At 36.4% G+C, this 27,389-nt stretch overlaps 2 protein-coding genes across 2 annotated transcripts in view; one reads left to right on the top strand and one right to left on the bottom strand.

Moving 5' to 3' along the window:
- Nucleotides 1-21,461, top strand: part of LYPD1 (LY6/PLAUR domain containing 1) — a 28,498-nt gene extending 7,037 nt beyond the window's left edge. The window contains exon 3 of the mRNA XM_051985771.1: nt 20,800-21,461. Within this exon, the coding sequence (XP_051841731.1) occupies nt 20,800-21,035 (236 nt within the window). The 3' untranslated portion in view covers nt 21,036-21,461. The remainder of the gene's footprint in view (nt 1-20,799) is intronic.
- A 12-nt stretch (nt 21,462-21,473) lies between these two features.
- GPR39 (G protein-coupled receptor 39) overlaps nt 21,474-27,389 on the bottom strand; it is a 247,971-nt gene continuing 242,055 nt past the window's right edge. Inside the window, exon 2 of the mRNA XM_051985770.1 lies at nt 21,474-22,000. Within this exon, the coding sequence (XP_051841730.1) occupies nt 21,477-22,000 (524 nt within the window). The 3' untranslated portion in view covers nt 21,474-21,476. The remainder of the gene's footprint in view (nt 22,001-27,389) is intronic.

Raw genomic sequence — 27,389 nt, 5'->3', positions numbered from 1 at the left:
TAACATTTTCTCAGAGCAATTTAAGTGGTATTCCTATTGAAATCTATTAGTCTTCCTGTTTCCTCTAGCCTCTGTTGCCACTACTATTTCTTTCCATTCTTTTTTGTCTCTGGCTCTCTGTTCCCCTCCTCTTCTTCAACACCTCCTTTTACCAAATATATTCATTCCAGTAAACTCAGCTGACAAAGTTCAAAGGATTGATCTGTTTGGTTTGGAAAGAAAGATTAATGTGGCCTCAAAAAATCCCAGAAACACATGTCAAGATATATATCCTTCCATATTCATGCTAGTCTTGTTAATTAGATATTATTGCCTTGCACAATAAAATTACTAATTGCATGAGACTAAGATTCCACACAGTTATCAACATCCTTATTTCATTTTCCCTGTGGGACAAGAAGTTTTGCCTATTATTTTGTCACTTAAAGAAAGAGAGAAGTTTCTTTCACTTTCTTTATGGAAGAAATAGCTGGCTTTGGGAGAAGAATTTGGAGATAGAATTTCAAATACCTTTAGTCCCATGGACTCTCCCATAAGTGATGCATTTGCTTATATTAACTTTGCAGCTGAAAAAGCAGCCAATAATGACTTCCAACTTCTGTAGACGAAATGTTTGAAGATTGATCCTTATTCTCCCCTAACACTAATTCCTCCCACAAAGATTTCATGAAAGCATCAGTCATTGATGGTTTTCATAATGAATTTAAACAGAGAGGCTTCAAAGCTGCTTCTTTCCCAAGTGCAAATGGAAAGAAGTTAAGAAAACAAAACACACGATCCTCTTTTAACTTAGGAAGCAAAATCTGCCTCCCTTATATGTCTTAAGGAAAAACCTTGAGATCTGTAATGCCTCTCTCTTTATATACCTTCTGAAATGTTAAAGATGATTTTTGCTGTGATACTTACATTTGGCAGTTATGTTCCAGCCAAATACCACAGTCCCCCACCATCCCTCCCCATCTCAAATTTTCACTAGTTTTTAACTCTCTAATCAATTTTTTTCATTTTAATCTTCTCAATTTGAAATTCTACCAATTAGGAATTCATTTGAATTAATAAACATCCTCTTTTAAAAAATGAAAATACCCCTGGGCAAGTATTCAGAGTCATTAGTCATTTCCCTTAATGTAAATTAGTTCATTTGGTTTCTTCTTTTCCTAACACTTAAATGAGCTCACCAGGACTGAAAAAATGGGAGTTTTGATGGGATGGAAGATAGGTCATTAATTCTGAAGCATGGAATACTTTGGAGGGAGGGAGGTAGGTCAGCAAGATAGCACTGGGAAGCTGATAGACTGAAGAGAAATGTTCAAAGAAAAGTAGGAGGATATCGAAGATGACCTCTACTTCAAAACTGTTTCCATGGTCAGTTCTGTACCCACAAAATCAGTGAGCAGTTGTCTTCCTTCCTACATTTCATGGTCCTCCTGCCAGAACCCAAACCTTACTGGGGTTTTAATGACATTATGTGTTAAATAGCCCTGGATGAGCCTAGGAATCTTTATATACACACATGCACACATACACATATATGTATATATGTGTCTGATATGTAATGTATATATAATTAGAGTTATGTAAATGTGTGCTTGCATCAAATATGTTTTTTATTTTTAATTGAAAATGCCCTACTTTCAAATAAATAACATAGCAACAAATTTTTAATATGTGTACTCAGCAAAGAAAAAGAAGATTCACTTTCTAATTATTTCTTAACAAATCTTAACAAAATCACGGAATACTGGGTTTGGTTAGCCCTGAAATAGCTGTGATGTAAGCAGATAAGAGTACCCAACTAGAAGTCAGAAAAATCTGAATTCAAATGTTGCCTCAGATATTTAATAAGCATGTGAACATGAACAAATTGGTTAGCCCCTCTCTCTGTGTGTCTCTCTGTGTATGTGTCTCTGTGTGTGTGTGCCTGTATGTGTCTCTGTGTGTTTGTGTCTGTGTGTGTGTATCTCTCTATGTCTGTATGTGTGTCTGTCTTTGTCTTTCTGTCTCTGCTCTGTCTCTCTATCCATCTCTCTCTGTCTCGCTCTGTCTCCTCTTCTGAAAAAAAAAAAGAGGGGGAATAATATTAGCATCTACCTCACAAGATTGTTGAGAGGAGCTTGAGATGAGTGATATAAAGCACATTTTAAACATTTCTGTAAAGTAAGGAAATTGAGCCATACATGTGAGAATATAATGAGATAGTCTCTAAGGTCTCATCCAACTGGATGTAAATCCTATAATTCTATATGGTTAAAAGAAGTAGAACTTGTTTGTTTCTTAAATTAATCATTGTAAAAGCTTAAGAAAATTAGATGTTTTGAGTTCTAATTAGTCCAGAAAGACCCATCCTAAAATTTAAAATGAATTGGTATTCCTGGGAGTCATTTCTTGGTCTATTTTATAAACATTTTCTAATGGAGTTTCCTAAAGGCTATCTAAAGGAGTTAAGTAGTTTAGGAGGGACCTAAGTGGCTCAGTGAATATATTGCTTGGTCTAAAGTTGGCAAGACCTGAATTCAAATGTCCTCTCAGAGACTTAAGAACTGTGTGACTTTGGGTAGGTCACTTAACCTCTGCCTTAATGCACTGGAGAAGAAAGCAACAAACTTATCTAGTTATCTTTGCTAATAAAACCTGATAATGGAGTCATGAAGAGTCTGAAATATATAACCTCCCCCCTCACTAAAAGAGCTGTCAATTACATGTGAGAAAAAAGACCTCTATAAAACTTGGATTTTGGAATTGGAGAACCAAGCAATAGGTATAGTGCCTTATATGCTATTCCCACAACTTAATTAAATTTCTAAAGTCTCCATATGATGTGTGAATGTAACCACAAGGCATATGTCCTCCCTATAGCAAAATGACTCCTTTTTAATATAAAGAATCATAAAAGTTTAGCATATAGTCATAGTCACACTATTATACCTTGCAGACATAAGTTTTATAAAGATAAGTTTAGCTGGCCCCCAAGACATCAGCTAAGCCTGCATTCATATAAATAAGTTTAGAGGAACCCAAGGTACCACCTGAGCTCATCCCAGATAAACCTCCTTTCCCTCTCCTTACACATAGTTAAATCTTTCTCAATTGTATAAAACCCCATGGTTTTGTCCACTCATCATCCAGCCTAGGCCATAGCAAACCAGCAGCTTAGTCACTGAGGGAGACTTGCCAGCAGGACATGGGAGTCCCTCTGACTGCCCAAGCCACAATCTGGCCTTGCTGGCCATATTAACGGGGTGATCCCATACCTTTGTGCAGTCTATGACACCCCTCAGGAGCAAATCTCCACATATGGGATCAATGACTTAACTTTGCCAGCAGCTTAATGGGACTTTCTCATACTCCTAGAATTGTAGACAACTCTGAGCAGATTTTGCCTAAACCTGGCCTTAGGCATTTACACCTGCTGGTACGATAAACATGTTGTCTAGAGCATCACTTTAGACCAGATCTGAGTCATTCCCAGCTGCAACATCTCACATCCCATAAGTCAGACACAACTGCCCAACTGAACAACAGTACATAGAGCTAGTGCACTGGACTTCGAGTCAAGAAGACTTGCATTCAAATTCGGGTCCAGAAATTTGGCAGGGTGACAAGGGGCACTTCACTTAACAATTCCTCCTTTGTAAATTGAGTCTCAATTTCCTCCTTTGTAAAATGAGGATATTGGAATCAATTTTGAAAATTGCTGCCAACTCTTGTCTACTTTTTCCACTCGAGACCCCTTTTCCCTAAGAAATTTTTACACAATCCTGGGCATAGTTATATAAAATAGGTATATAAAATCAAACATTTTCTGATAATAAATCATAATTTTTCAGCCTCTTCCCCAATTTTACCTGAATTGGAGTCACAACCTACAATTTAAGAAGCTTTGGTCTAAGATTCTTTTATACTACTACTCATTCGATTTTTGTTTCCCATTTTGAGGGCATCTGTGTGTTTGTGTATGTGTTATACACATATGGGTACATACACATATATGTATACATATGTGCATATACATATAGTATGTGTGTATATAATACAAAGAGAGAGAATATATGAATTGTTTTGAGATATTGCATTCCTCTCAGTTCTTCAAGATTCTAGGGAGAACTCTTAAGGTCTGCAGACTTTTCCCCAGGTTAGGAAGTGGACCAATATTTAGTGACCCTTTGTCTCCCTGCTTTCCTTTCCTTCTAAGCCTCAAACTGATCAAATTTGCTGAGTTAATCTCTAAAGCTTCTAAGATGAGAGCAGGCGCCTCTAGGATTCCTAAAGCCTTGTTTCATGATTTCCTGGTAACTGCTTTTGCTACACTGCATCGATTTAACTTCCTTAAGATACAGAGGGTCTCTAGGGTTATGGCTGTTTTCCTCAGGATAACTAAAACTCTTAAGGGTGGGTGATCCCATCCAAGGCATCTGGCCACAAGTAGAACCTATAGGTTATAAAGGAGCCTTAGTCATTCTATTTCTGCTGACTTTAAGAAAGAATGAAGAGAGAATCTTCTAACTGGCTATAATAAAAGTTGTAGTTTGGAAAGAAAAATTAAAATCACATGTTTTGGTTAAGAAAAGTTGATTTAATAATCTCTTTCCACATGTCCTTTGATTTTCCTTTGCCAAATCATTGTCTTGGTCACTCTGTAGACAAGTAACTGACCTCTTTGGAGGTAGGGAATGAGACTTTCCTCTGCACTACCTGCTGTACCGTTGGACCCAGTCTCTATCCTTGTGAAGCTTTGTTCTGAGTGTACATATATGTATTGCAGGAGGGGAAATTTCTGTTAGAAAAACATCTGCATTTTCTATTCTAAGGGCCTAGATAAAAACAAAATATGCAACCTGCCTGCTTCATGTAAATCCATGATGAATCAGCTTGCAAGTGAACAAAAGAATTATGGCATATGCTGTTAATTCACTCTATATGGAGTAAACTTGGGCCTTAGCTGTATTACAAATCAGAAACTATTTTCACATGCCAAAGCTGTAGGGCATGTTCTCTTATTAATAAATTGCCTCCAATCTTTCGATTGCCTCTAACACTACAAAGCAAGCAGAGATGAACTGAATTAAATACATTAGATAAGGTGAAACCATGGAGAGCTTGTAATAAATTGCTTTTTTAAAGTACTTTTAAATGCAATAAAGCAATGATGGTTCAAACAGTTGATTTCAAGTGGTTTATGACTTTGCAAACCATGAAAAGGATCCAGATGCGGAAGTGATGAAGTGTTGTATTATTTTAAGGAAGTTGTGATATTTGGTCCAGTGCATTTCATTTCTCACCAGACATGGACAATAGCTTTTTATGTTTTTCTATTTCTTGGACTTGTTTGAGAGAGATGTGGAACGAACAGAGATGGTGCCAGAGGCGGATGGCTCCTAACACGAAACACTTAGATTGCCATAGCTTGGCACACATTTTTCAAGTAATGAATGTGAATTTCCAAAGTAGTTTACTGTGCCCTCCACCGAGACTTCTACAAAAGAGCATCAACTGAAGCAGGTGTATTAAATGACACTTTGCAATGGGTTTTATGCACTATATTTTATTGCTTATGCAAAATTCAGCAAACCACTTGGGTCTTAGGGTAACTTCAGAGAGTTCTTGCAACAAGAAAAGGCTAAGAAGTTGACTAATGATGCCATTTCCCACCTCCTGAAGGGAGTATAGGGGAATCTCAACATCAAAGTCAGGATATGCTTCTTTAGAGCATTTCCCTACCCTTTGGAGGGAAAGATAGAGGGTGGGAGAAGTGACTAAAGAATGATGACTTAGCTAAGTTACTTTGAAGGGTGGAACAACTTTCCTGTTGGTCTGTCATTGTGTATTGGAAAGGCAAGACAGATAAAGCAAATGAGCAAACTGGCATTTTAAGTAAGGGGGAGCAAGTTAGAACTGGTGCTGAATAGAGGTGTTTGATTTAGTTTTTAGATTTTAACATAGATCTAGAGATAAAGAAAAATGAAATACCTTCCTTATCCTTACTGGTCAAGAAGTAAGGTTAACCTTACTCGGCATGCATAATGAATGCAATGAAGAATAATGGTGGGGAAGAGGGGTCCACTGGCAACTTCCTCAGTGTAATATTCCCTAGGCCAGTGGTTTCTTAAATGCTGATGCTAGGCCTGTTTGTGTTTCTGAGTAGTCTCCATTAATTATGTTAAACAGGAATGTTTAAATTTACTCTGCTCATTCAGAACCCAACTCAACACTCACTTCACAAAGGGTAAGTGCTGAAAGTTTATGACTTGTTGATACACTCAAGTGTATATGTATTTCTTTATGAAATCTATTTCAGAACTAAGGTGGAGATTTAAACAGGTAGATTTATTATTGTAATCACTGAGCATATCCATTTTAAGGAGGTTGTACTGGGAAAGGGGAGTTACAAATCCCAGTCCATTTAAGCTTTTGAAAGGGTACCAGGGAGAGGTTAAGTACTGTGCTTTCTCTGAATGGTAATAGTAATGTCCCCAGTTTATGCGTCTTAGGAATACCTGTCATTTATGGATCAATTGTCAAATGAACTTCTTCCCAAATCCTAGCATTTCTCGGTGTACTCTACAAGCCAAACCAGCTGTTATTTTGAACAGAAGTGTTTCCAGCTGATGGATGCAGCTGTATGGATTAACAGCTGTGGTTATGAACACAAATACAGAGATACAGACATACCCCTACCTGTTTGAAGATGTCACCACCCAGAGAACATTGCTATTTGAAAGGTTTTATGCCTCTAAAGGAATTCTAAATTGAAAAATCATTACATTATTTGGAATTTTATAATCTTAAATCAGCACTTTTCTAGGCAAAAAAAAAAAAGGAAATTCCTATAGAAAGAGTCATTTCTGCCAATTCTCACACCTATGGACAATGGATTTGAGCACAGGTGTTGAAAACTGAAGGATGCCCTTTGTCATAAGGTGTCCTATGAAGGAAAGCTTGTGAATCATCAAGAGAGTGCTAACTCATTTCTATAGCAAAAGAGAATCATTTCCAAATAATCACATTTGGGCTGTATATTAGAGGAGAGAGTCCTTCCTTTAAGGTTTTAAATTTTGTTATCCTTAGGGGACAGCTAGGTGACACAGTGGATACAATGCTGGTCCTGGAATCAAGAAGACCCATCTTCCCGAGTTCAAACCCAGTCTCAGAAATTTATTAGTCTGTGACCCTGAGCAAGTCACTTAATCCTATTTGCCTTAGTTTCCTCTTCAGTAAAATAAATTGGAAAAGAAAAGGGTGCAAACAACTTCAGGATATTTCAAGAATAAGACATGACTGGAAAATGATGAAACATTATCATCCTTTGGGGAATAGCCTGAATTCCCAAGAATCTCATAATACTGGAAAGGACCAAGGCAAACATCATCCAGCCCTTGTTTTCAAAATGGGAAAACTAAGACAGAGGGGTGACTTTTTCCAGGTTATAGACCCAGTTTGTGGCAAAGTTAAGTAGATAAATCTTCTGAATGCTAATTTAGAAGATTCTCTCTATTCTACCCTGTAATGGGCTGAGGCTTGAGTTGATGCACTGAGGTCCCAAGCACATGAGGCTAAATAGTAATTGGACCATACTCTATTAATAGATAAGCTTGGAGAGAGAATGGCCCCCACCCACTCTTTGTGCAAGTCCTGATGTGTTGTATAGGAAATGACGATTTTGGTGGGTGGAGGCAGGGGAGTGGAGAAGGAAGGGGAAGGAGAGACTTTTGGGACTGCCATTGCCACGGTTGCCTCCACTTACTTTTTCTGTTTGTTAAGTGTCTGAGGCTGGATTTGAACTCAGGTCCTCTTGACTTCAAGGCTAGTGCTCTATCCACTGAGCCATCTTTTTTTTTTTTTTTTTTTTTTTTTTTTTTTTTTTTTTTTAAGGGGAAAATCTTCAATATTTATTGAAGTGAAGAGGTGAATAAAGATTGCTATAGCAAATATAGGCAAGAAAGATTGCGATAGCAAATATAGGTAGTTGCGACAGGAAGCCAGCTAAGAGCCGAGCCAACAGTGGAGCCAACAGTGGAGTCAGCCGTGGCAATGGCCGTCCCAAAAGTGGGAGGAGATGGCTCAGTGGATAGAGCACTAGCCTTGAAGTCAAGAGGACCTGAGTTCAAATCCAGCCTCAGACACTTAACAAACAGAAAAAGTAAGTGGAGGCAACCGTGGCAATGGCAGTCCCAAAAGTCTCTCCTTCCCCTTCCTTCTCCACTCCCCTGCCTCCACCCACCAAAATCGTCATTTCCTATACAACACATCAGGACTTGCACAAAGAGTGGGTGGGGGCCATTCTCTCTCCAAGCTTATCTATTAATAGAGTATGGTCCAATTACTATTTAGCCTCATGTGCTTGGGACCTCAGTGCATCAACTCAAGCCTCAGCCCATTACACTACCCTATATATATTCCTGGTACCATTAAAATGTTGACATTCTTCCCCTTCAAACTTAACTTGAGACTGCTATTCTACAATTCCTGAATTTCTTAGAGAATTACTTACTTTTTCTTGTGGCCACATTTCTAAATGCTGTAAGAGAGAATCAAAAGGTTTACAGATTTAGGGATAGAAATTACCTCAGAAATAGTTTAGTCCAAATTCTCCCCTTCCCCACTTTAGAGAAATGAGGAAATTGACAAATTAAATGGCATGCCCAAGGTTACTGAGGTGACAGAATACATACCCAGGCCTCATTGAGTCCAAATCCAACAATCTTTACACCTTAAAGACTGAGGAGCAATTCTACAGATTATCCACTCTGTCCATTGATTTTACTGTAGCTATACTTTCCTCCTTTTCTAATTCTGCCCCTGTGGGGAATTATATATTGTCCTTTAGTCAACAATTCCTAGCTTCATATTTTCCAAATCCCAACCTTCCATTACTTCTGTCAACCCTCTCCTTTGCTTTCTTTTTTATACATTGCCAAATAGAGGTTTAAAAAAGTCATAAAACTCTGCTGACTGATCCACCTGAGATGTTATCTAATCTCAGCTATGCCTTAATCCCACTCATCACTAAGGTTGTTCCAAACATTTCTCTCTCTCCTTAAGTCCCCCCACCCCCACTACCTCCTCAGCTGAAGACTGTTTTATATGGAAAACGTTTGCCTCAAACTCTGTATTCTTCCTCTCCTCAGATGAATACCCCGACCTAATTTCTATTATCACCACCTTTTCTTTAGTTTCTCTCTTCTTGCCCTCTTGTGTGTCCCTTTTCCCTTGTCTCTGTCTTTTTTTTTCTTCCCAGACTATTTGTCTCTCTCTAACTCATCTCTCTTTCTCTCTATGGGTCTCTGTCACACACACTTATCATTTTCTGTGTCAACTTCTATCATTCTATGTCTCTTTGTCTTTGTTTCTCTGTGTGTCTTTCTTTGTGTTTCTTTCCTTTCTCTGCTACCAATTTACCTCATTTTTGGGAGAAAAAATTCACTAGATCCTACTATGCTTCCTCTAACTTCTTTTCCCATCTAAACTCCTTGAAAGAGCTATCTATACTTAATATATCTCCCTCCTTTCCTCTCCTTCTCTTCCTCCTTCCTGCTCCCTCTCCCCCTCTCTTTCCTTCCCTCTCCATCTCTCTTTCCATCAAAATTATGGCTTTTGACCTTATCATTCAACTGAAACTGTTCTCTCCAAAGTTGCCAGTAATTTCTTAATTGGACAGTTAAATGGAGCAGTGGATAGAGCACTGGGCTTGGAATCAGGAAGACTCATTTTTCTAAATTCAAATCTGGCCTCAGACACTTACTAGTTATATGACTTGGGCAAGACACTTGACCCTGTTTGCCTCAGTTCTTCATCCTTAAAATGAGATAGAGAAGGAAATGGCAAACCTCTTCAGTGTCTTTGCCAAGAAAGCTTCCAAATAGGGTCAGGAAGAGTCAGACATGACTGCAGAAACAACTAACTGAAATCTCTTAATTAACAAATTTAATAACCTTTTCACAGTCCTAATCCTGTTTGACCTCTCTGCAGCATCTGACACTGTTAATCAATTTTCTTCTCTGTGGAGTTTTTTTTTTTGACATTGCTCTCTTGATTCTCCTGTCTGATTACATCTTTAAAGTCTCTTTTCATTTAATTTTTGGTTTTGTCAGACCCACTAGATGTGAATATAATATAGTGCTCTCTCTTGAACCCTCTTCTTTTTTCCTCTTATACCATTTCACTTGGTAATCTAATGAACTCTTATATGTTCAATTATCATTTCCATGCAGATAACTTTTAGATCTATATATCCCACTCTAATATCTCTAGCCACATATCACCAAGTTTGATCACCTATTAGATATTTTAGAATGGATATGCCATAGGAATCACATTATCTTTACCATTTCTCCAAAGCTCACCCCTTTTTTGAACTTGCCAGTTACTGTCAAGGGTACTGCTATCCTTCTAGTTACCCAAAGTTTATAAGCTTATTATAGTCTCTTAACTTTTCACTCTCAACCCACATATCCATTCAGAAGCCAAAATCTTATCATTTTTATCTCCACAATCTTTCTCAGATAAGTAACTTTCTTTCTACTTCTACAACCACAACCCTACATATGTCAGGCTCTCATGGTATCTCAACTTGACTCATCTCTCCCACTTCAATCCATCTTTTACACAGTTGCCAAAGTGATTTTTCTAAAGTATAGAGCTGACTATATCACTATTTTACTCAGTAAATTCCATTGTCTCCCTATTTCCTTCGGGATCAAATGTAACTATTTTCTTTGATACTATAAACTCTTTATAATCCAGTTCCTTCTTATCTTCTAGCCCATTTTCTGTTCCTTGCCCAGGACATTCTTTTTTTCATTCATGCTTTTGTTTCCAATAAATATTTCCTATTCCTAGGATATCCTTTCTCCTTCCCTCCAGTACTTACAATCCCTACTTTTTCAATACTCAATTCAAGTAATGCTTTCTCTAAGAGGATTTTTCTCATCTCTTAACTGTTGCTACCCTCCTTTCCAAGCTCACTTTCTATTTATTCTGTATCTTTTACATATCTCCATTTGTACAAGTTTTCCCTATAAGTTTATAACCTTTATGAAGAAAGAACTGATTTTGCTTTTTCTATATATCACCAGTGTTTACCATGGTACTTCATACATGATAAATACTTAATAAATACTTCTTGATTTATTGATTAAGATTCAATCAGAGGTCCCTTGACCCCAAACCCAATGGTCTTTCTATTATCCTAGATGATCTCTACTTCAAAGCCATCCTCTTCAGTATATGCAAAGAGGGTGGTAGGACATTACTAGTTACCACTGGAGTAGAAGGAGTAATTTTTTACTTTTCCCCAAATTGAAAGTATCCATATCACTGAAGAAGACAACTAAATAAGAGATCAGAGTCAAAGTCTGGGACTTTGCAACCTTAACTGTCACTAAGGAATTTTAAAAATAGACAATAATGTCCTCTTTACCAGAAAGTGTATAGCACATGGTACTTTGAAGATAACAATAATGATGAGGATGATGAGCTTCAGGTTTACTGGAAGGTCAATGAAAAAGAACAGAGATATTGTCAGTGAACAATTTGTTTATTTTTCCAGGAAAGAAATGACATTTTCAGTGACAAATAGAAGACACATAGACATAAGTGGAAAAAATGCTATTGACTCATCCTGTCTGTGGCAATTTTGATACCTTTTTGATTCTCTTCAGATTTGAGCAAGATTTTGATGCCAAAAATAGTGCCATGGTGTCAAAAGTTAAGAATAATAAACAGTCAAGTTAAAAAGGGAATGGAGCAGATCCATAAATCATTGAGGGGCATTGTTAATGCTGAGATAATAACTCATAAATATTTGTTCCTCTGAATCCTCCTTGGTAAATGGAAGAACAGAGTGAAATAGCAGTGGAAAACAAAGTGACTCTGAAGAAACTATTGCCACCTACAAAGTTATAAATGAACAGAGCAGCCTAAATCCAAAGTGAGACTAAAACAAAACTAACAAATGGCATCATATATTATGGGCGTGTTGTTTGTTTGCTATAATTAAGTTGGCAGTGATGGTTAACAGCCTTGAAAATTAAGCACAACAACAACAAAAAAAATCTTTTGAAAGGGGGTAATCAAAGGCTTCTGAGTAATGAAGTTAACACATCCACATTACCAAGAAAAATAATGCCTTTGTGAGGCATCATTTCATCTTCTATGTGTTGTTTGTAGAGTGTGTATGTATGTGTGTGGAGGGTGTTATTCTTTACAGGAACATTTCTTTTTTCCCCTTGAGCAGCATTGTAGCTCCTTTGCTTTACTCCTTATTTCTTCTTCTGCCAGCTTAACAGAAATGGGACAAATGTTCAGGAGAATTAAAACTATCCTCTTTCTGAATCTGTTGCTCACATTTTTATTTTCACCTTCTGAAATATCCTTCTTATCATCCTCATTTTCTTCCTGTAGTTGCTAAATTGGAGTAATGTCCTTTAAAATTATGCTTTCATGGGAAAGGTAGAAAATACTTAGAACACAGGGCACAAGAACTCTCAGAAAAGAACTATCTCCTCAACCTTCAACATCTCTTGTGCCTGACAAACTGTACCTATCACCGTAGTAACCAGACAAAAGTACAGATAAGCTTCCTCTTCTCAAATTATTCTGATTAGAATTCAGAGACAGTCAAAATTTTTTACACGGTGTTAAAAAAAAAATACTGAACACTTGGGGGACAGATAGAAGATTTTTTTTTTTTAGTTTCTTTCAAAGCTCAGGGGAAATGCATATAATTCTTCCAAACATTTTCCTTTGAGGACTTGTACTGATCCCCACATAGCATATTTAATGTGATTTAACTCCAATTATGGTGCAGTAAGTGTTGGTCATTGATTGGGGAGGGGAAAATTAGGTTGTCTTTCAAAACCATATACTCAAGGGGCAGTTTGATGTACAAGCTGGAATTCTAAGGCAAATATGTAAAATGGAGTAAAAAATAATGACCATTACAGTCTCTGTAAATTTCTGTCTGTACTGAGAATAAAGAGAAATGGATGTTCTCAAAGAGGAAACACAAACATTCTGGGCCCCTTTAAAAATTATTGTTAGCAGTGGAGATTAAGATTCTTTAAGTAACTGACTCTTCTCCTTAACTTGATAAAAGCTATTTATATGTGTTTTTAAGTATATACTTATCATTGAGAAGTGGGATGTTATAGTAGACAGAGAGCTAACATTGAAATTAGGAAGATTTGGATTCAAGTCTTGCTTTTATACATACGATGTTAGGTATTTTTCTTTTTATTCCCTCCCTTCTTTTTCTCCTTCCCTCTTTCTCCCCCTTCCTCCCTTCCTTTCTTCTTAGCAATCAGGGTTAAGTGATTTGCCCAGGATTCAAACAGGCAGTAAGTACCTGAGGCCAAATTTTAACTCAAGTTCTCCTGACTCCTGTCCAGGCCTGTGCTCTGTCCACTTTATCATTTAGCTGCCCCTAAGTAGTTCATTGAAACATTAAGTCTTTAAGACAAGTTGGGAAGAGAGTGATAACCTTTATTGTTAAAGAGGGTTTTCAGACTTAGGAGTTCATTATACTAGTGACATCATGGGTCCAATCCTTGTCCCTGTACTTGTATAATTTTTATATATTGGATTATAATCATGGAATATTTAAGTTTATATAGTATATACTATAGAACCAGGAAAAGCTCTATGCAAAACTTTGCAAAAATACATCCACTCCCAGACCCTCTTTAACATAGCTACCAGAAATAGCCTAATCTTTCATCTTTCAGTTGTCTATTCCTTTAGTTCTTTTTTCAGGGACCTTCAGTTCTTTTCAGCTGTTAAAGCAGTAGTTTATGCAGAAATCTCCAGCTGATGTCATTCCTCTGCTTTCTATCTTTTCCCCATCCCATTGCCATTGTATCCAGAAAGAAAGGATCTTTACTAAAAATCATTGAGTTGAAAGTCACATTGAAATGTCATAATATCCATCACCCTGCTTCTAGTCCAGAAAACACTTAATGACAAATTGATTAAACCGTAAGGACAATATTGATATTGAAGAAGCCCAAGGATGGAATTTCAATCTCTTTTTGAGGAAATACATTTAATTAAAGATAGAATAGGAAGTAGAAGAAATATCATAGAATAATATTCAAGTTGAAAAGGACCATGGAACTCCCATAGTGAAATCCCCTTATGGTATTGGTAAAGCTGAGGGCTAGAGAAATTTGGCTTGCTCAAGCTTACACAGCTCAGGGTCAGAGACAAGTTAACAACTAACTATGCAAAAATCAAGTGTTCTTTCTGCTGCATCTTACTGTCTTTTCAAAAAGAGCACAATACTTTTTCCATTAGGGGCCTTTTATTGGTAGCTCCAACAATTCCTATTCACTTAGTAAACTTGCTCATCTTACCTAATGAAGAAATAATATTTTCCATTTACCTAGTGAATAAGTGCAATTTATTAACTTATATTTTGTAATTGGGCAAACTAAGGCAGAGTTTAAGCAACTTGCCCTTGGCCAGACAGGCCTTTATGTGGACTTGGGTCTTTCAGTGCTCTCTCTACTGTGCCACTTAGCTGCAGTCAAGGAGTGACCGTTTTTCCAACCCCTGAGTTATACATCTTGGGATAAACCTCTGAGATCAGAAAATATCAGACACAGCAGATGGCAGGAATTCTATGAGCTTTCCTAGATGGTCACCTCATCGCATAAAAGACAAGGTTTACTGATGCAAAAATAATCCCCTTGTAAAAACAAGACACTTTCAGGCTCTGAGTGAAGACCTAGAAAGTCAAACACACATGGGGCTTTCCCAAACCCATTGGGAACAAAGTGCAAAATCAGATTCAGATTCCTTTTAGAAGCAGCTGCCCAGCTAGCTATCGGCATTGCCAAGAATAAGGTCACATTTTCTTAAGAGACTTTGACTTAAATGAGGTGAAAGCAATTAGCTGTTTTTTCGACTCATCCCAACCCATCCCTCACCCATGCTTCTAGAGTTGCTGCAGAATTGACTCAATACTACAAAAGGTGGTTTTGTCTTTCCAATGTTTTCCTTTCTCCATTTTTCCCAAAGGTGCATCAGATGTCTTAGAGACCAAGTAACTGACTATTGACATAAGTTCCAGGCCAAAAGTAAGGCTTGTAATGCTATAAAGTTTTGGGGCTATGATAGCATGGGGGAAAGATGGGAAGAAAAAAAGTTGCAATGCAATATGAAAACGTATATATGCACATGAGTATGTGCATGAATAGATATGTATATATAGATTCACATATGTACACATGTATGTATGTATGTAACTTTAGTCAACTTCCCTCCTGACCCCTGGAGGTATCCTTTCCATATTCAATTTTTAGGGCAGTTCTTCTCTTGACAGATGCTCCTTCTGTAAATGATCTTTAAATCTTTCCTGAAGTCACATGTAAAGGAAGAAAATTTACCCAATTGGCAAATGGGAAAATTTTCTTTATTAATAAAGCAAATAAAATATTGTCAAATCATATTTTTCCAACTTTCTGATGTATTTTTAATAATGTTTTTAATTTGGTAAGCAGAATAAAGGGGACTTCATTCTAAATTCAGTAAAGGAACTATTCAGTTTTCCTTTTCTCCATCTCAATTTTTCTAATGCCAATACTTGATTGTATCTTTCCACTCTGTAACATCACCACTTCTGAAGTCTCTGGAGATCTTTCCTAAACAATGTGAGCATGAATTTCATATACAAGAAAGATGAAAATTAGGCATTTAGTAGAAATGTGAGTATATCCAAATGATTCAAATCATGGATTGGGGGAGGTACAAGTGCCATTCTCTACTTTGCACATAGTAGGTATATATTGAGCAATATATCTAGTGGGCAAGCAATCCATTTGCTTTTGAGCAATATAATTGTGCTCCAAGAAAATGTTAATGGACTGTCATGACCTTACCACTTTGTTGCCAAATCCCTCACATGAGAATCCCCAGGATGGTTCTGAGACATTTATCTGGTGGTGATGATCCTAGATATTTGCTGAGTGTTCACTGAGAGGTCTGCTACAATGTGAGTCTCAAACAGTGAAGATATAATAGATGTCATTATCAAGTAGACCAAACTGGACAAGTATGGCACAGATATGGCATAGGGAGAGAGGCCAGGGAAATGGTTCAAGGAAAGAGCTAGTTTGTCAGGATGACTTTGGGTATATCCAGCTCCAGAGAGCATTATATTTTTTTTATGAAACTGCCTGGAAATTTTGCAATATTGCAGGAAAGCAGGTTAGAGCATTTTAAAGGGTCTTCTCTTTCAATGTCATGGGACATGACTTAAATTTGTGCTTATGCTTCTTTGTGAGAGCCAAGATTTGGGAACTTCGCCTACCTGTACTTTTTTAGAGAATAGTTTCCCCTCCACCCAGAATATTTTATTCAATCATTGGCTGTCTCCTAATCAAGAACCTAGTAAAGGATGGAAAAGTGAATTAGTTTTAGTAAAACTAACTGGCAGAAATCAATGATATAGAGGAATTAGCACATACTTGTTGTTTGGCAAAGTGATAAACCTGTCTTTTTTCTCAGGGACCTTAGTTATTTACCAACAGCATGGAATTAGAAAAGACAGTGTTCAATTAAACTAACATAAGACAGTTTTTGTTATTGTGGTTGTTTTGTTTTTCCCTAACTACTCCAGAAAAGAATCTCAGTGTATGGAGGAACTATGACCTAACCAAGTTGAACATGTGCAAAAAAGAAAAAAAAAAAAAAACACAACAAAACCAAACCTCAGATAGAGAAAACATGTCTTCTTCCCTCACCCCATGTGTAATCAATAATTTAGTTCTGAAAAGCAAACCTACCTACTGCTTTCTATAAAGTCAGTGCCCTCTATTCTCTTTTTCTCCAAACCTGCTGAGCACACCCCTTCATTCCCTTTTTCCTTTTTCTCCCTCTTTCCCCTCATATCAAAACAAACACTCCTTTTCTTTTCTGCTTCCTACACCCTCACCATCTTCCTTTACTTCTGTTTCATCAAATCCCCCAATTCTCTCTTCATCAGTTCAATACACATACTAGAATGCGGCCCTATTATATCATATTTTCTTTCAGGAAGGAATTGATAGGGAAACTTGGAAACTGATAATGTGATATCAAATCAATCCAGACTTTATTAAAATAGTATTGCCTTTGATATGCAAGTGATTGTTTCTAAACTATCCAATTGGTAAATGGGAAATTTTTCTTTATTAATAAAGCAAATAAAATATTGTCAAATCACATTTTGCCAACTTTCTGATGTATTTTTAATAATGTTTTTAATTTGGTAAGCGGAATAAAGGGGACTTCATTCTAAATTCAGTAAAGGAACCATTCAGTTTTCCTTTTTTCCATCTCAATTTATCTAATGTCAATACTTGATTGTATCTTTCCACTCTGTAACATCACCACTTCTGAAGTCTCTGGAGATCTTTCCTCAACAAACAATGCTAACTCACCTTTCAAAAAGGATTGATGTGGTATACAGATGAATCAGTCAACCAATCTATTATTGGTAGAGAGCAGGAGAGACAAGGAAACACAACCCTTGCCTGCTTCACTGTGACACTATCTTTTCTTCTGCCATTTTATTCATTTCTTTGGCAAGACAGTAAGTTATTGGTCTTTGATAAAGAATCCCATGAGCCTCCAGTACAGATTAAACATAGGACTATCACCTGAGCAATAGACTTTAATTAAAAAAAAATCTTGCATTTTTTTATGAACTTTATTTCTGAAAATAAATGTCCCATTTGTATCTACCTACTTTTCTACCCAATAGGCCAGCAAGAGTGAGAATGAAAGAATAAGCACAGCTAAAGCAAAACTAGTCAACATGTTATCTAAGCATGACAATTCATATACTGTTTCACATTCATCCTATACCCAACTCTTCAAGTAGAGAGAGACATGCATTTTTCCTCATCTATTCTCCTGAGCTGCCCTTGGTCATTAATAATTACACAGGCTTCAATTTAATTTTTTTTTGTTATTTCCATTAATATTGTCATCACATACATTGTTTTCCTGGTTCTGCTTACTTCATTCTGCATCAATTCATATGTTTTCAAGTGCTTCTCTGGATTCTTCATTGTTATCTTTTCTACAGCATAGTCATGTTCCATTACATTTGTAAAATACATTTTGTTTAGTCAAATAAAGTGTATCTATGTTATTCCCACAAAAAGAATAATATTTTTAACAGTGACAATTCATAACACATTCTAGCCAAAATGGAGACTTTCTATAAATTTTACCAGTACAAAGCTTGGTACCCAGAGGACACTGGGAAAGTCATTAAGCCTTTTGTGATCCCACTTTCTGCATATGCAAAATGAGCAATTAAATAAAAAGTTCCTCCAAGATCCTTCCAGTTCTAAATTTGATGATTCCAGATCTCACAGACTCATAAACTGAATCTTACTTAAGTATTATTTAGTTTGACCCCTTCATTTTACAAAAGAGTAAACAATTCTAGAGAGGTCAAATTCCCAAGGAATCACAGATATTTAGCAACAGAATTGGGATAGAACTAGAATTTTTTACTTCCAATTCCAATATTTCCTTTCAGATCATATGGTACTTGCAGATTGCTCAAAGTAAGTATCCCAGATAATAGATTAAATATATAACAGTAGCAGTTTCTATATAATGCTTTAATGTATTCCTTATAGCAATCTTATGACAGGACATTGTTGTTTGTAGATGATGTCATTGGGGCCTTGAGTGGCTAAGTGATTTGCCTAAGGGAATGCAGCTAGAAGGTGGCAGAACCTATGAGTTTTGATCATAGGTTCAATTTTTTCTCTGCTCTAGGAGCAGTGTTGCCTGAGGAAAAAAATTTTCTGATTTTAAGAAAAAATGGACCAGCAATCCTCATAGTTCTAAATGCCCTCAACAACTCCCTCACTACTTTTTAAATGTTTAGGATTATGAGTTAAATAGCAAAAATCATCTGAACATATTATTCTAGAGTTGGAGCAGGAGTAGACTAGAGGTGATTTAGTCTAATCCTCTAATTTTTCAGATAAGGAAACTGAAGCATAGAGATTGACTCTATTAAATTTTTATAACCATTAATGTAATTGAAGATTGCTTTTTGGAGCTGTTAAAAAAAAAAAGGCAGGGGGGGAGGGGATCTAATGGTTGTAGGAAGGTAGTACCTTCCACTGAAGAAAGATAGATGACATTTGAACTTTCTCTGTCCAGGCTTAGTCACAGGCAACTTTAACAATCTTTGCTTGACTGAGACAAGTGATTCTCAGTTAATCCAAAGAGAAGAACCTATCAGAGTTCATTTTAGTTTCTTGTGCTATGCATTTCTCTTTATTTAATAGTCTTTTCCTTTCTGTCACAGAAATATTCTGTAACATTTCTACACCTGATAAAGAGTTTTGATTCATCTCAGGAGCAAAGTGTGCTTGGTAAATGGATTCTTATTTGCATCTGACCAATGTCCATCACCTCCCTCTGTATCTTAATAGATGATGTTAGGAAACCAGAAAAATTGAGCATCTGGTGGTGAGTCTCTGAACTAAGCTAGAACAATCTTCAGAGTTTTACTCAGAGTCTTTTTAGTTTGGTAATAACTATTTCTTGTGATCTCCTTGAATAATCTTTGAAAATCAATGATTTAACCTCCTTATCATGATGTGAAATTAAAGTAGGACATAATAAAACTACCATCTTCATTGCAAGTGACAGTTAAATAGCAGAAAAGCCCTGGATTTAGAATACCAGGACCAAGATTGGCTTTGTTATTGTTTGTGTGACTGGCCAAATTGGGCAATTTCTTTGCACCTCTTTGCCTTTGGGGCCATAAGTTATGATGTGCCTAAGGTCAAGAGATAGTAAAGATCAGAACCATATCTTCTAAAATTGAGTCATCTCTCCATCATAGCACCATTGCCTCTTTGAGAATGAAAGTGGTAATTCTTCCCTTCCCCCATTTCTTTGTTTCTACTTACTTTTTTTTTTTTAAACATACATGCTCTCTCTCCTTTTATAAGATAAGGTGTCAGGGCAGGGACAGTTTCAGTTTTCTAGTTATATTCCCAAGCACACTGTAGATGCTAAATAAGTACTTGGTTGACTGCCTGGAGATCTAATTTGATAACTTTTAGCTGTCATGTCAGTTGTGTGTTTACTTGTTTAAAAGTTACTTTGTCTCTGGCACTCACTATATACTCACCAAGTATAAATGGATGATGACAGGTTTTGAATATTTGTTTTCATATAGAAATCTGACAAATAACAGGCTAGTTTCTTTCTGCAGGCTTTGTCCAGACAATGAAGGAACTGTAGGAAAATAGCAAATAGTTCTCTCAGGTGACCTCATCAGTGACCTGAGGGAGTAGATATTATTTGCATAGGAGGTTCATTTGATTCCAAGAACAAACATCCAACTCCTTGGGAAAATCTGGTTCATTAACAATAGTTAATAGTACATGTACATATACATACATGTTGAATTCTGTACCACACAAGATTGTAAATAAACTGCAGCATTTATAACACAGCATTCTAATCTTAAATATTTTACAAGACAAAAATTACATCATAATCTCCATAACCCTTTATTCAGTTGGATACATTATCTGGTTTGAGGTAATTAAAATTTCCCTTCAAGATTTTGTTGAGAAGAATCAAAGTGATGTCTTTTAGCAAATCTGCATTTTTCAGGAAATCACATTGGACCAAACACTCTTAAAAAACACTTGATCAGGTTGTCCAATAAGTCTATATGGGGATTGAGGAGAGGGATGGAGAGGCTTGGAAGCTTCAGGTTTGTTATTTAGTCAATACATAGTCATGGAAGTGTCTTTTGGTTTTGTGTTCCAGGAATTCTGTATCGCAAGTCCTGTGCATCATCTGCTGCCTGTCTCATTGCCTCAGCTGGATACCAATCCTTCTGCTCCCCAGGGAAATTGAACTCAGTCTGCATCAGCTGCTGTAAATCCTCACTCTGCAATGGGCCCCGACCCAAGAAACGGGGCAGCTCAGCAGCAATGCCAAGGGCAGGGCTCCCCACCACCATTCTTCTCTTGAAACTGGCCTTCTTCTCAGTGCACTGTTAAAGTAGAAGGATGCTCCCCCCAATGCCCACCCTTGTTCATTTGGCTCTCTGTCCTCCCTCAACTCCCTTAATTATCTTCTGAAGCAACACATAGGACAGGACCTCGATGTTTTTTTGTTTTTTCTCTTTACTTTCTTAATGAAAGAGCTCAGTGTAAAAAAGAAAAGAAAAAAAAATCCCAGAAAGAAACATTTTTGTAACCTATGACTTAATCTTCAATGTGCCCTTAAAAGCAGATGGGGGAATAGAAAACAAGGGATTGGAAATCAGATGTTCCATTTGTGATGCCAGAAACCAGGTCTACTTTTTTCAGAATCAGCACTGACATCAAGGTGGATAGCTGTATTTTAAGTCTCCCAACTTTCTATAGTGTTTTTGTTCTGTTTCAAGGTGTTGTGGGGATGGGAGAGGGTCACTCAGTAATGATTGCCTTATTTGGAATTCATACTTCATTTTCCCTCAGATTGTTCTCTGCACCTACATGGGGCTCCAGAGCAACCTCCGATGGTTTGCTTTCTGAATTGGGTTCTAGTGATTCCAGACTCAGTTGCTGAGACTTAGAGTCAGGCTTGGTCTCACTCTGAAAAGTTTTTAAGCAAACCTTCTTAGTTCTCCTTGCAGAGGCATTGCGCCATGATGAAATGGAGATCAATGGGCGGGCAGAATGGCCACTGCTGGTTGTAGAATTCAAATGAGCCCTGAGCAGTTTCTCTTTGTTGGCGTGCTCCAGAGTTAAGCGACAGCAGAGAACTTGGCTGAAGACCTTGCGGAACTGCCGAGAAGAGATGTTGTATAGGAGCGGGTTGATGACGGAACTGAGGTAAAAGAAAGTGTCGGCAAAGGGAAGGAGAATCATGTATGCCCTGAAATAGGAGCGAGTCCAATCCTGCTTTGGTTTTGCTGCAGCCATGAGCCTTCGAATCTGGTTTGGCATCCAGCATACTGCTAGAGTCACAACAATCAGGCCTGAGCGTGTAAAGGGGAAGAGAAAGAGAAAACAGCATGTGAAAAAAAAAATCATAAAATATTTAGTGTCTCAGTTCTGCACTTACCAGTTAGGAAATGGTACCAATTTTTCAATATTTTGCTTGACAGGCTTTTCTGCCACGAGCAGCAAAATAAATAAATAAATATCAATATTTCAAGGCCAGAGTAGTTGGGCTATATTAAAAATCATTAAATGTATAAGTGGGGTTTATTTATACCTGTTGATATTTGTTCATTTTAAAATGGTTTCATTGATATTTGTGTCCTTGGAAAACATTTTATGTGGTCTATGATTTTGGTTTGTTTTTATTTACCTTCCTTTTAAAAAAAATATAGCCATATTAGATTCGGCAATGTCTATAAAAGACTAGACTTTGTATTTTACAAGATGTAGAGTTGGCATTATTTTTGGCAATCTTCCTCTTAGAAAGAATATTTTTAAGTCAAATAGAAGTATATATATATGCATATACACCCTTTTGATGGGAATTGATATATACTTATGTTGGATTCTTATTAAATTCAAGTAGAATCAGACTTTTGAATGGCTTATGTCACTAAGATTTCCATATGAGTATATAGGTGCCATTTAATGCTCCATACTCATTATCCTCATAATTGACATTTTATGGCACATATTGTGTTTTCCCAGCACTTTCTCATTCATTATCTCCCTCTCCCTAGGACAGGATTTGTTTTAATGGATAACTCTAAAATCAGTTTAACTTGGTTTGGGACTCCAGTCCTTCATAGGTCTTTAATTACATGTCTAACTTTTCAGTTCTATTGTTCTATAATCTAGAAAAATAATGGACTCCCAAAGAGGAGAGTGTTCACACACCTATTTATAAATTATAATTATAAGCATCCTGTGGTATAATCCAAAGCTATATTTACATCCATACATTCAGGGCCTTTATGTATATGACCCTTTAAAGAAAGTTATGCTACTTTGATGGAGCATGAGATGTGACATACAATATATTTAACAACAAATGTTTTAACTGCTTGTCTAAATAAGATAAGAAACAAAGGGAAAATTGAAGGCCATCTATCTGCATCCTGGTCCTTTCTGCTGCTGATGAGACATTTAGCCATATGGATAAGAATCCACATTGCTATAATACTTAAAAGTGTTCAAAATGTTTTCCTCATGAAATTATGGTGGAGTCCTACAGGCAACTCCCATTTGAAAAGAAGCACTTCATAGAAGCACTTTGGTTTGTTTTTCAAAAAGCTTCTTTCTGTTGTTTTGTTTCTTTACATTTGAATAATACAGTAAAAGGCAAGATTCCTTATTGCTTTCAAACATACCAATCTACTAATGCATATGGAAGAAAAATTGTGGGCAATGGTCTTTGATATTAAAAAATATATATTTTTTTCTGTAGTAAAAAGTACTCCAAGAGAAGTGAACATGTTTACTAAGACCATAATTGGCAGTCCCACTTAGATTTGTCTCATTCCCTCTTTTTGCTCATGGTGGGTTCTCAGCAGTGATTCTGAAATAGCACTGCTCACCCAACAGCTGTCTTTAGAGAATAAGGGAATTCGATTATGAAAAAAACATGAGTCAGTGATGACTTTATTTCATAGGTTCCCTGATCATGTGACAATTTAAATGTCTAATAGATTCTGATGTCACGATTTATTTCCAGTGAGGTGGTACAGTGGATATGGAGCATCTGGCCTGGGCTCAGGAAAGCCTGAGTTCAAATCTAGTCTCAGACACTTACTAGCTATGTGACTCTAGGCAAATCACTTAATCTCCTTTTATCATTAATTTTATCATCTGTAACATGGAGATAATAGCACCTACCTCTCAGATTGTTGTGAAGATTAAAGAGATAATAATTTCAAGTATTTGTAAAATACTGGCACATAGTAAATGTTATATGAATGTTAACTATTATTACAATTGCTTCTCTACATGAGAGGTGCTCCTCCCAAAAAACACTCAATAATTCTAAATATAAAACCAGAAAATCTAATTAAACTGTAATGTGTATTTTTTAAAGAGGAAAACACTTTGAACTGAATAGGTTGAATTATCCAATTACAGATAATGGACTGAAAAAAAATCACTTTTTTTGAGTAGAGAGAAAGGTATTGTTTACCTAGAAAATAGAAGGCACATTTTGTGAAGCATTGGGGTTTCATGTATTCTGCTTATCTTTCACTTTCTATAGAGTTACTATTTCTATCTCAGCACCACTACCTGAAAAGTTTAGCTAATTAACTATGAAAACGACAGGAGGCTTGCCTTCTTGAAGTAGAAAAAGTAGGTTCTTTCCCCTCCATCACTGAATTTCAGGTCCCAAGCACAACCATTTTATCTGATGATTGATTTTTCAGAATATGAAAAATTGAACACATGGTTTTTGTATGTTATGCTATATTGAGGGTAGTTGTAAAATCCAGGAAATCCAAGGGCAGGGATGAGAGCAAGGAAAAGGAGCTCTGAGAATAGAGGAAGAAAACATTGCAGGGCAAGATCATAAAATGGAGAAAGTTATTTTATTTCAATATTAACTATTCCTTCCCAATTTCTTGGATGTTTTTACAAAGCCCCTTTTAAATGGGCATGACTATTGTCTTTGACCATTCTACAATCAAAGACCAGTTTTTAAAATGGGCTTCTAGCATTTGGGCTTCTTCTCTCTATACCATTAACAAGCTCAGACCTTCACCACCACCATCAAACCTTTATCCTTGGTTATACACATACATAGACTATGCGGTGCTAATTGTTAGCTATAAAGCAAAGGACATTATCAGAAAAGATTTTGGGGTTAATCATTTAAGCTCTTAGGCTACCATTCTCTTCATCTCTAAAGGGAAGAGACTGGATGACTTCTAACATCCTTTGTTAGCTCTCACTCCTATGTCTCTGACCAGGAAGACCTAAAAAAAGCTACTTACATAGTCTTTCCACCTCAGATTCTTGTGGCGCATGACTTTACTCTGTAAAACTTAGCATTGGAAAGATATATTAGATGACTCTAGATCCCACATCAGAGGCCAAAGCATATAAGCACAAGATTTGGGTTATGTTGTTTCCTATTCTTGGGAATCCCTTGTTATGTCAAAAGAAATTATCTGCACTTGAACCACTTGGCAAATATTTAATTACCTCTTGTCCCTGAGAGTAGAAAAGATAAATCAATAACTTCACTTGGATTTTCAAAAGTAATTCTTTTTTTAAGGAAAGCTAAGCATTAAGTATACAGGTATATTCCATGATAAGTATGAGATATGTGCTCTTGGGCATTGTGATGAAGCTTAGTTTTTCAGGGAGAAACCTAACCCCTCAATAAAGGATTTGTCATTTTTATAAAGACAAGTAATTGCTTGGTTTTATGCACTGAAACAATAGGCATTATTTTCTGTCCCATTCACTTTTACGAATGAGTACCATGGCCACAGCCAGATCCTTAGCTACTGTGCAGCTCCAAGACAAAGCTGTATAGTCTTGTTCATGTTTTAATATAGCATATTAAAGATTTTGGTAGATTTGTGTTGTAATGCAATTAATTTGTACTTGTATATTACCTTGGAAAATCTATAAAGTGTTGGTCTGTGTCAGATAATGTATAAAATACACTCAACTTTAGAGTGAATTTGAATGAAGATCAGTGAGTCAAACTCACTCATGGAAAACAGGAAAACTATTCCAATGTAAATCATCAATGAATGAGTTTTGTATTCCAAATAACCATGTATTCTGAGTTAAGAAATATCATTGCATCTTAGCTGTTTATCTGCATCAATTACTTTCATTTCTTCATCCTTCATCAGCACACTAAAATGATAAGGGCTATTAGAGAATAAGACAGATTTACTCTCAATGGAATAATGTTGTTTAAAAAACAGAAGTAAAACAGATGTCCACCAGCCTACTTAAATGAAACTTGAAATTTCAACATTAGAATCCATCTGCTTGGTTTAATCTTCAAAGGTGCATTAAGCTATGCAATCTGAAACTTGGTGACATTGACATATATCTCATTCTGTACTTGGGTTTTTTCTCCCATCCTTTAAGTGAGGATAAGTAGTTTCCTTTAATTCACCTGAGAATCAAAGATGGTGGAATGGTAAATGAACCTCAGAGAGTCTAATCTTACTCCTAAATGTGCATATTAAAAAAGTGAGGCCCACAGAGGTGACATAAGTCACAGACTTAACTGATGGCAGAATCAGTCATAGACCTCACGTCTCTTGACTCTCATAAGTTCATTGGTAATTCCATTAAATGATGCTATCCCTAGTCTCAGATTGACAGTAGGCTTCAGGACTATCCCATCACCCTTCTTAATTCCTTTTGGAAATGGAGACAATAATTTCCAATCTTCTCCTCAACGTTTCAGTATAGATTTGGGAAAACATTTTGCATTGAAGTAGTGAATTACTGATGTCCTCCCAATATTTTTTAATGATCAATTATCCTTAGTTTGGATACTGAGAAAGACCTTCTGGGATGAATCAGTTTTATTGAGGGTCCTATGTGCATATAATTGCTTAGACCACTTTAGTTGCAACATGCTGTATAAAATCAAAGTACATAAATGTTTTTCAGAAGACAAAAGCAAAGTCATATTTGGATAATAGCAGATCTGAAGAATATTAGTCTAAGGAGGTAAGTCCCAATCAAATTTTACGCTGATAACCTAAAAAAATTTGCCATTTCCATGATTTCTTTCCAAAACAATCCACTTTTTAGAACTCAAAACCCTCCAAGGTATTGTTTTTTACCTTGCTATTCAAATTCTATCATAAAGAGTTGTCTGTGAAAATTCAAAGAGAATTATTGTTGAATATAGGGAAGATGGGTGAAGAAGGTGAGATATACTATTTATTCTAAAGCTAACTCAAAAAATTATTTATTTTTAATTTCTTCCTGCTCTGAGCACAAAATATTTGAATTTCTCCTCAATCCTGATCACCTGTCCTGGGAGTTAGCATTTAAAAGATTTATAAAGAATAATAGAGATCAGAAGGTACATTGATTATGGCTATCTTTAAGCAAAAGTTAGCAGGGTTAGGATTGTGAAAGCTTCACAATTTCTCTAAATTATCCTACTAGTTCTTGATAAAAAAAAATCAGGGAACCAGTCCTGGTGTGGAAACCAACACAATCACCAATTGAGAAATTGGAGGATATAAGTATTAAAATACACAGCTTTGGTTTGATTTCCCCCCCACCCCTTGGAAATTGAATTAACTTGCAAATGGGAGAGTGAGCAATGGAACATTTGCTTGTCAACTGATATTTAAAGACAAGTTGTCAAGGAAAACCAAGCATATATTTAAGTCAGGAGTCAAAAAGAAAAAAAAATGTTTTCAATAAACTGTTGGCTCTTTCCCAATT

The sequence above is a fragment of the Antechinus flavipes genome, chromosome 3 (genome assembly GCF_016432865.1).
Source record: "Antechinus flavipes isolate AdamAnt ecotype Samford, QLD, Australia chromosome 3, AdamAnt_v2, whole genome shotgun sequence".
NCBI classification, from domain to species: Eukaryota; Metazoa; Chordata; class Mammalia; order Dasyuromorphia; family Dasyuridae; genus Antechinus; species Antechinus flavipes.
This window is presented reverse-complemented; position numbering and strand designations above follow the sequence as displayed.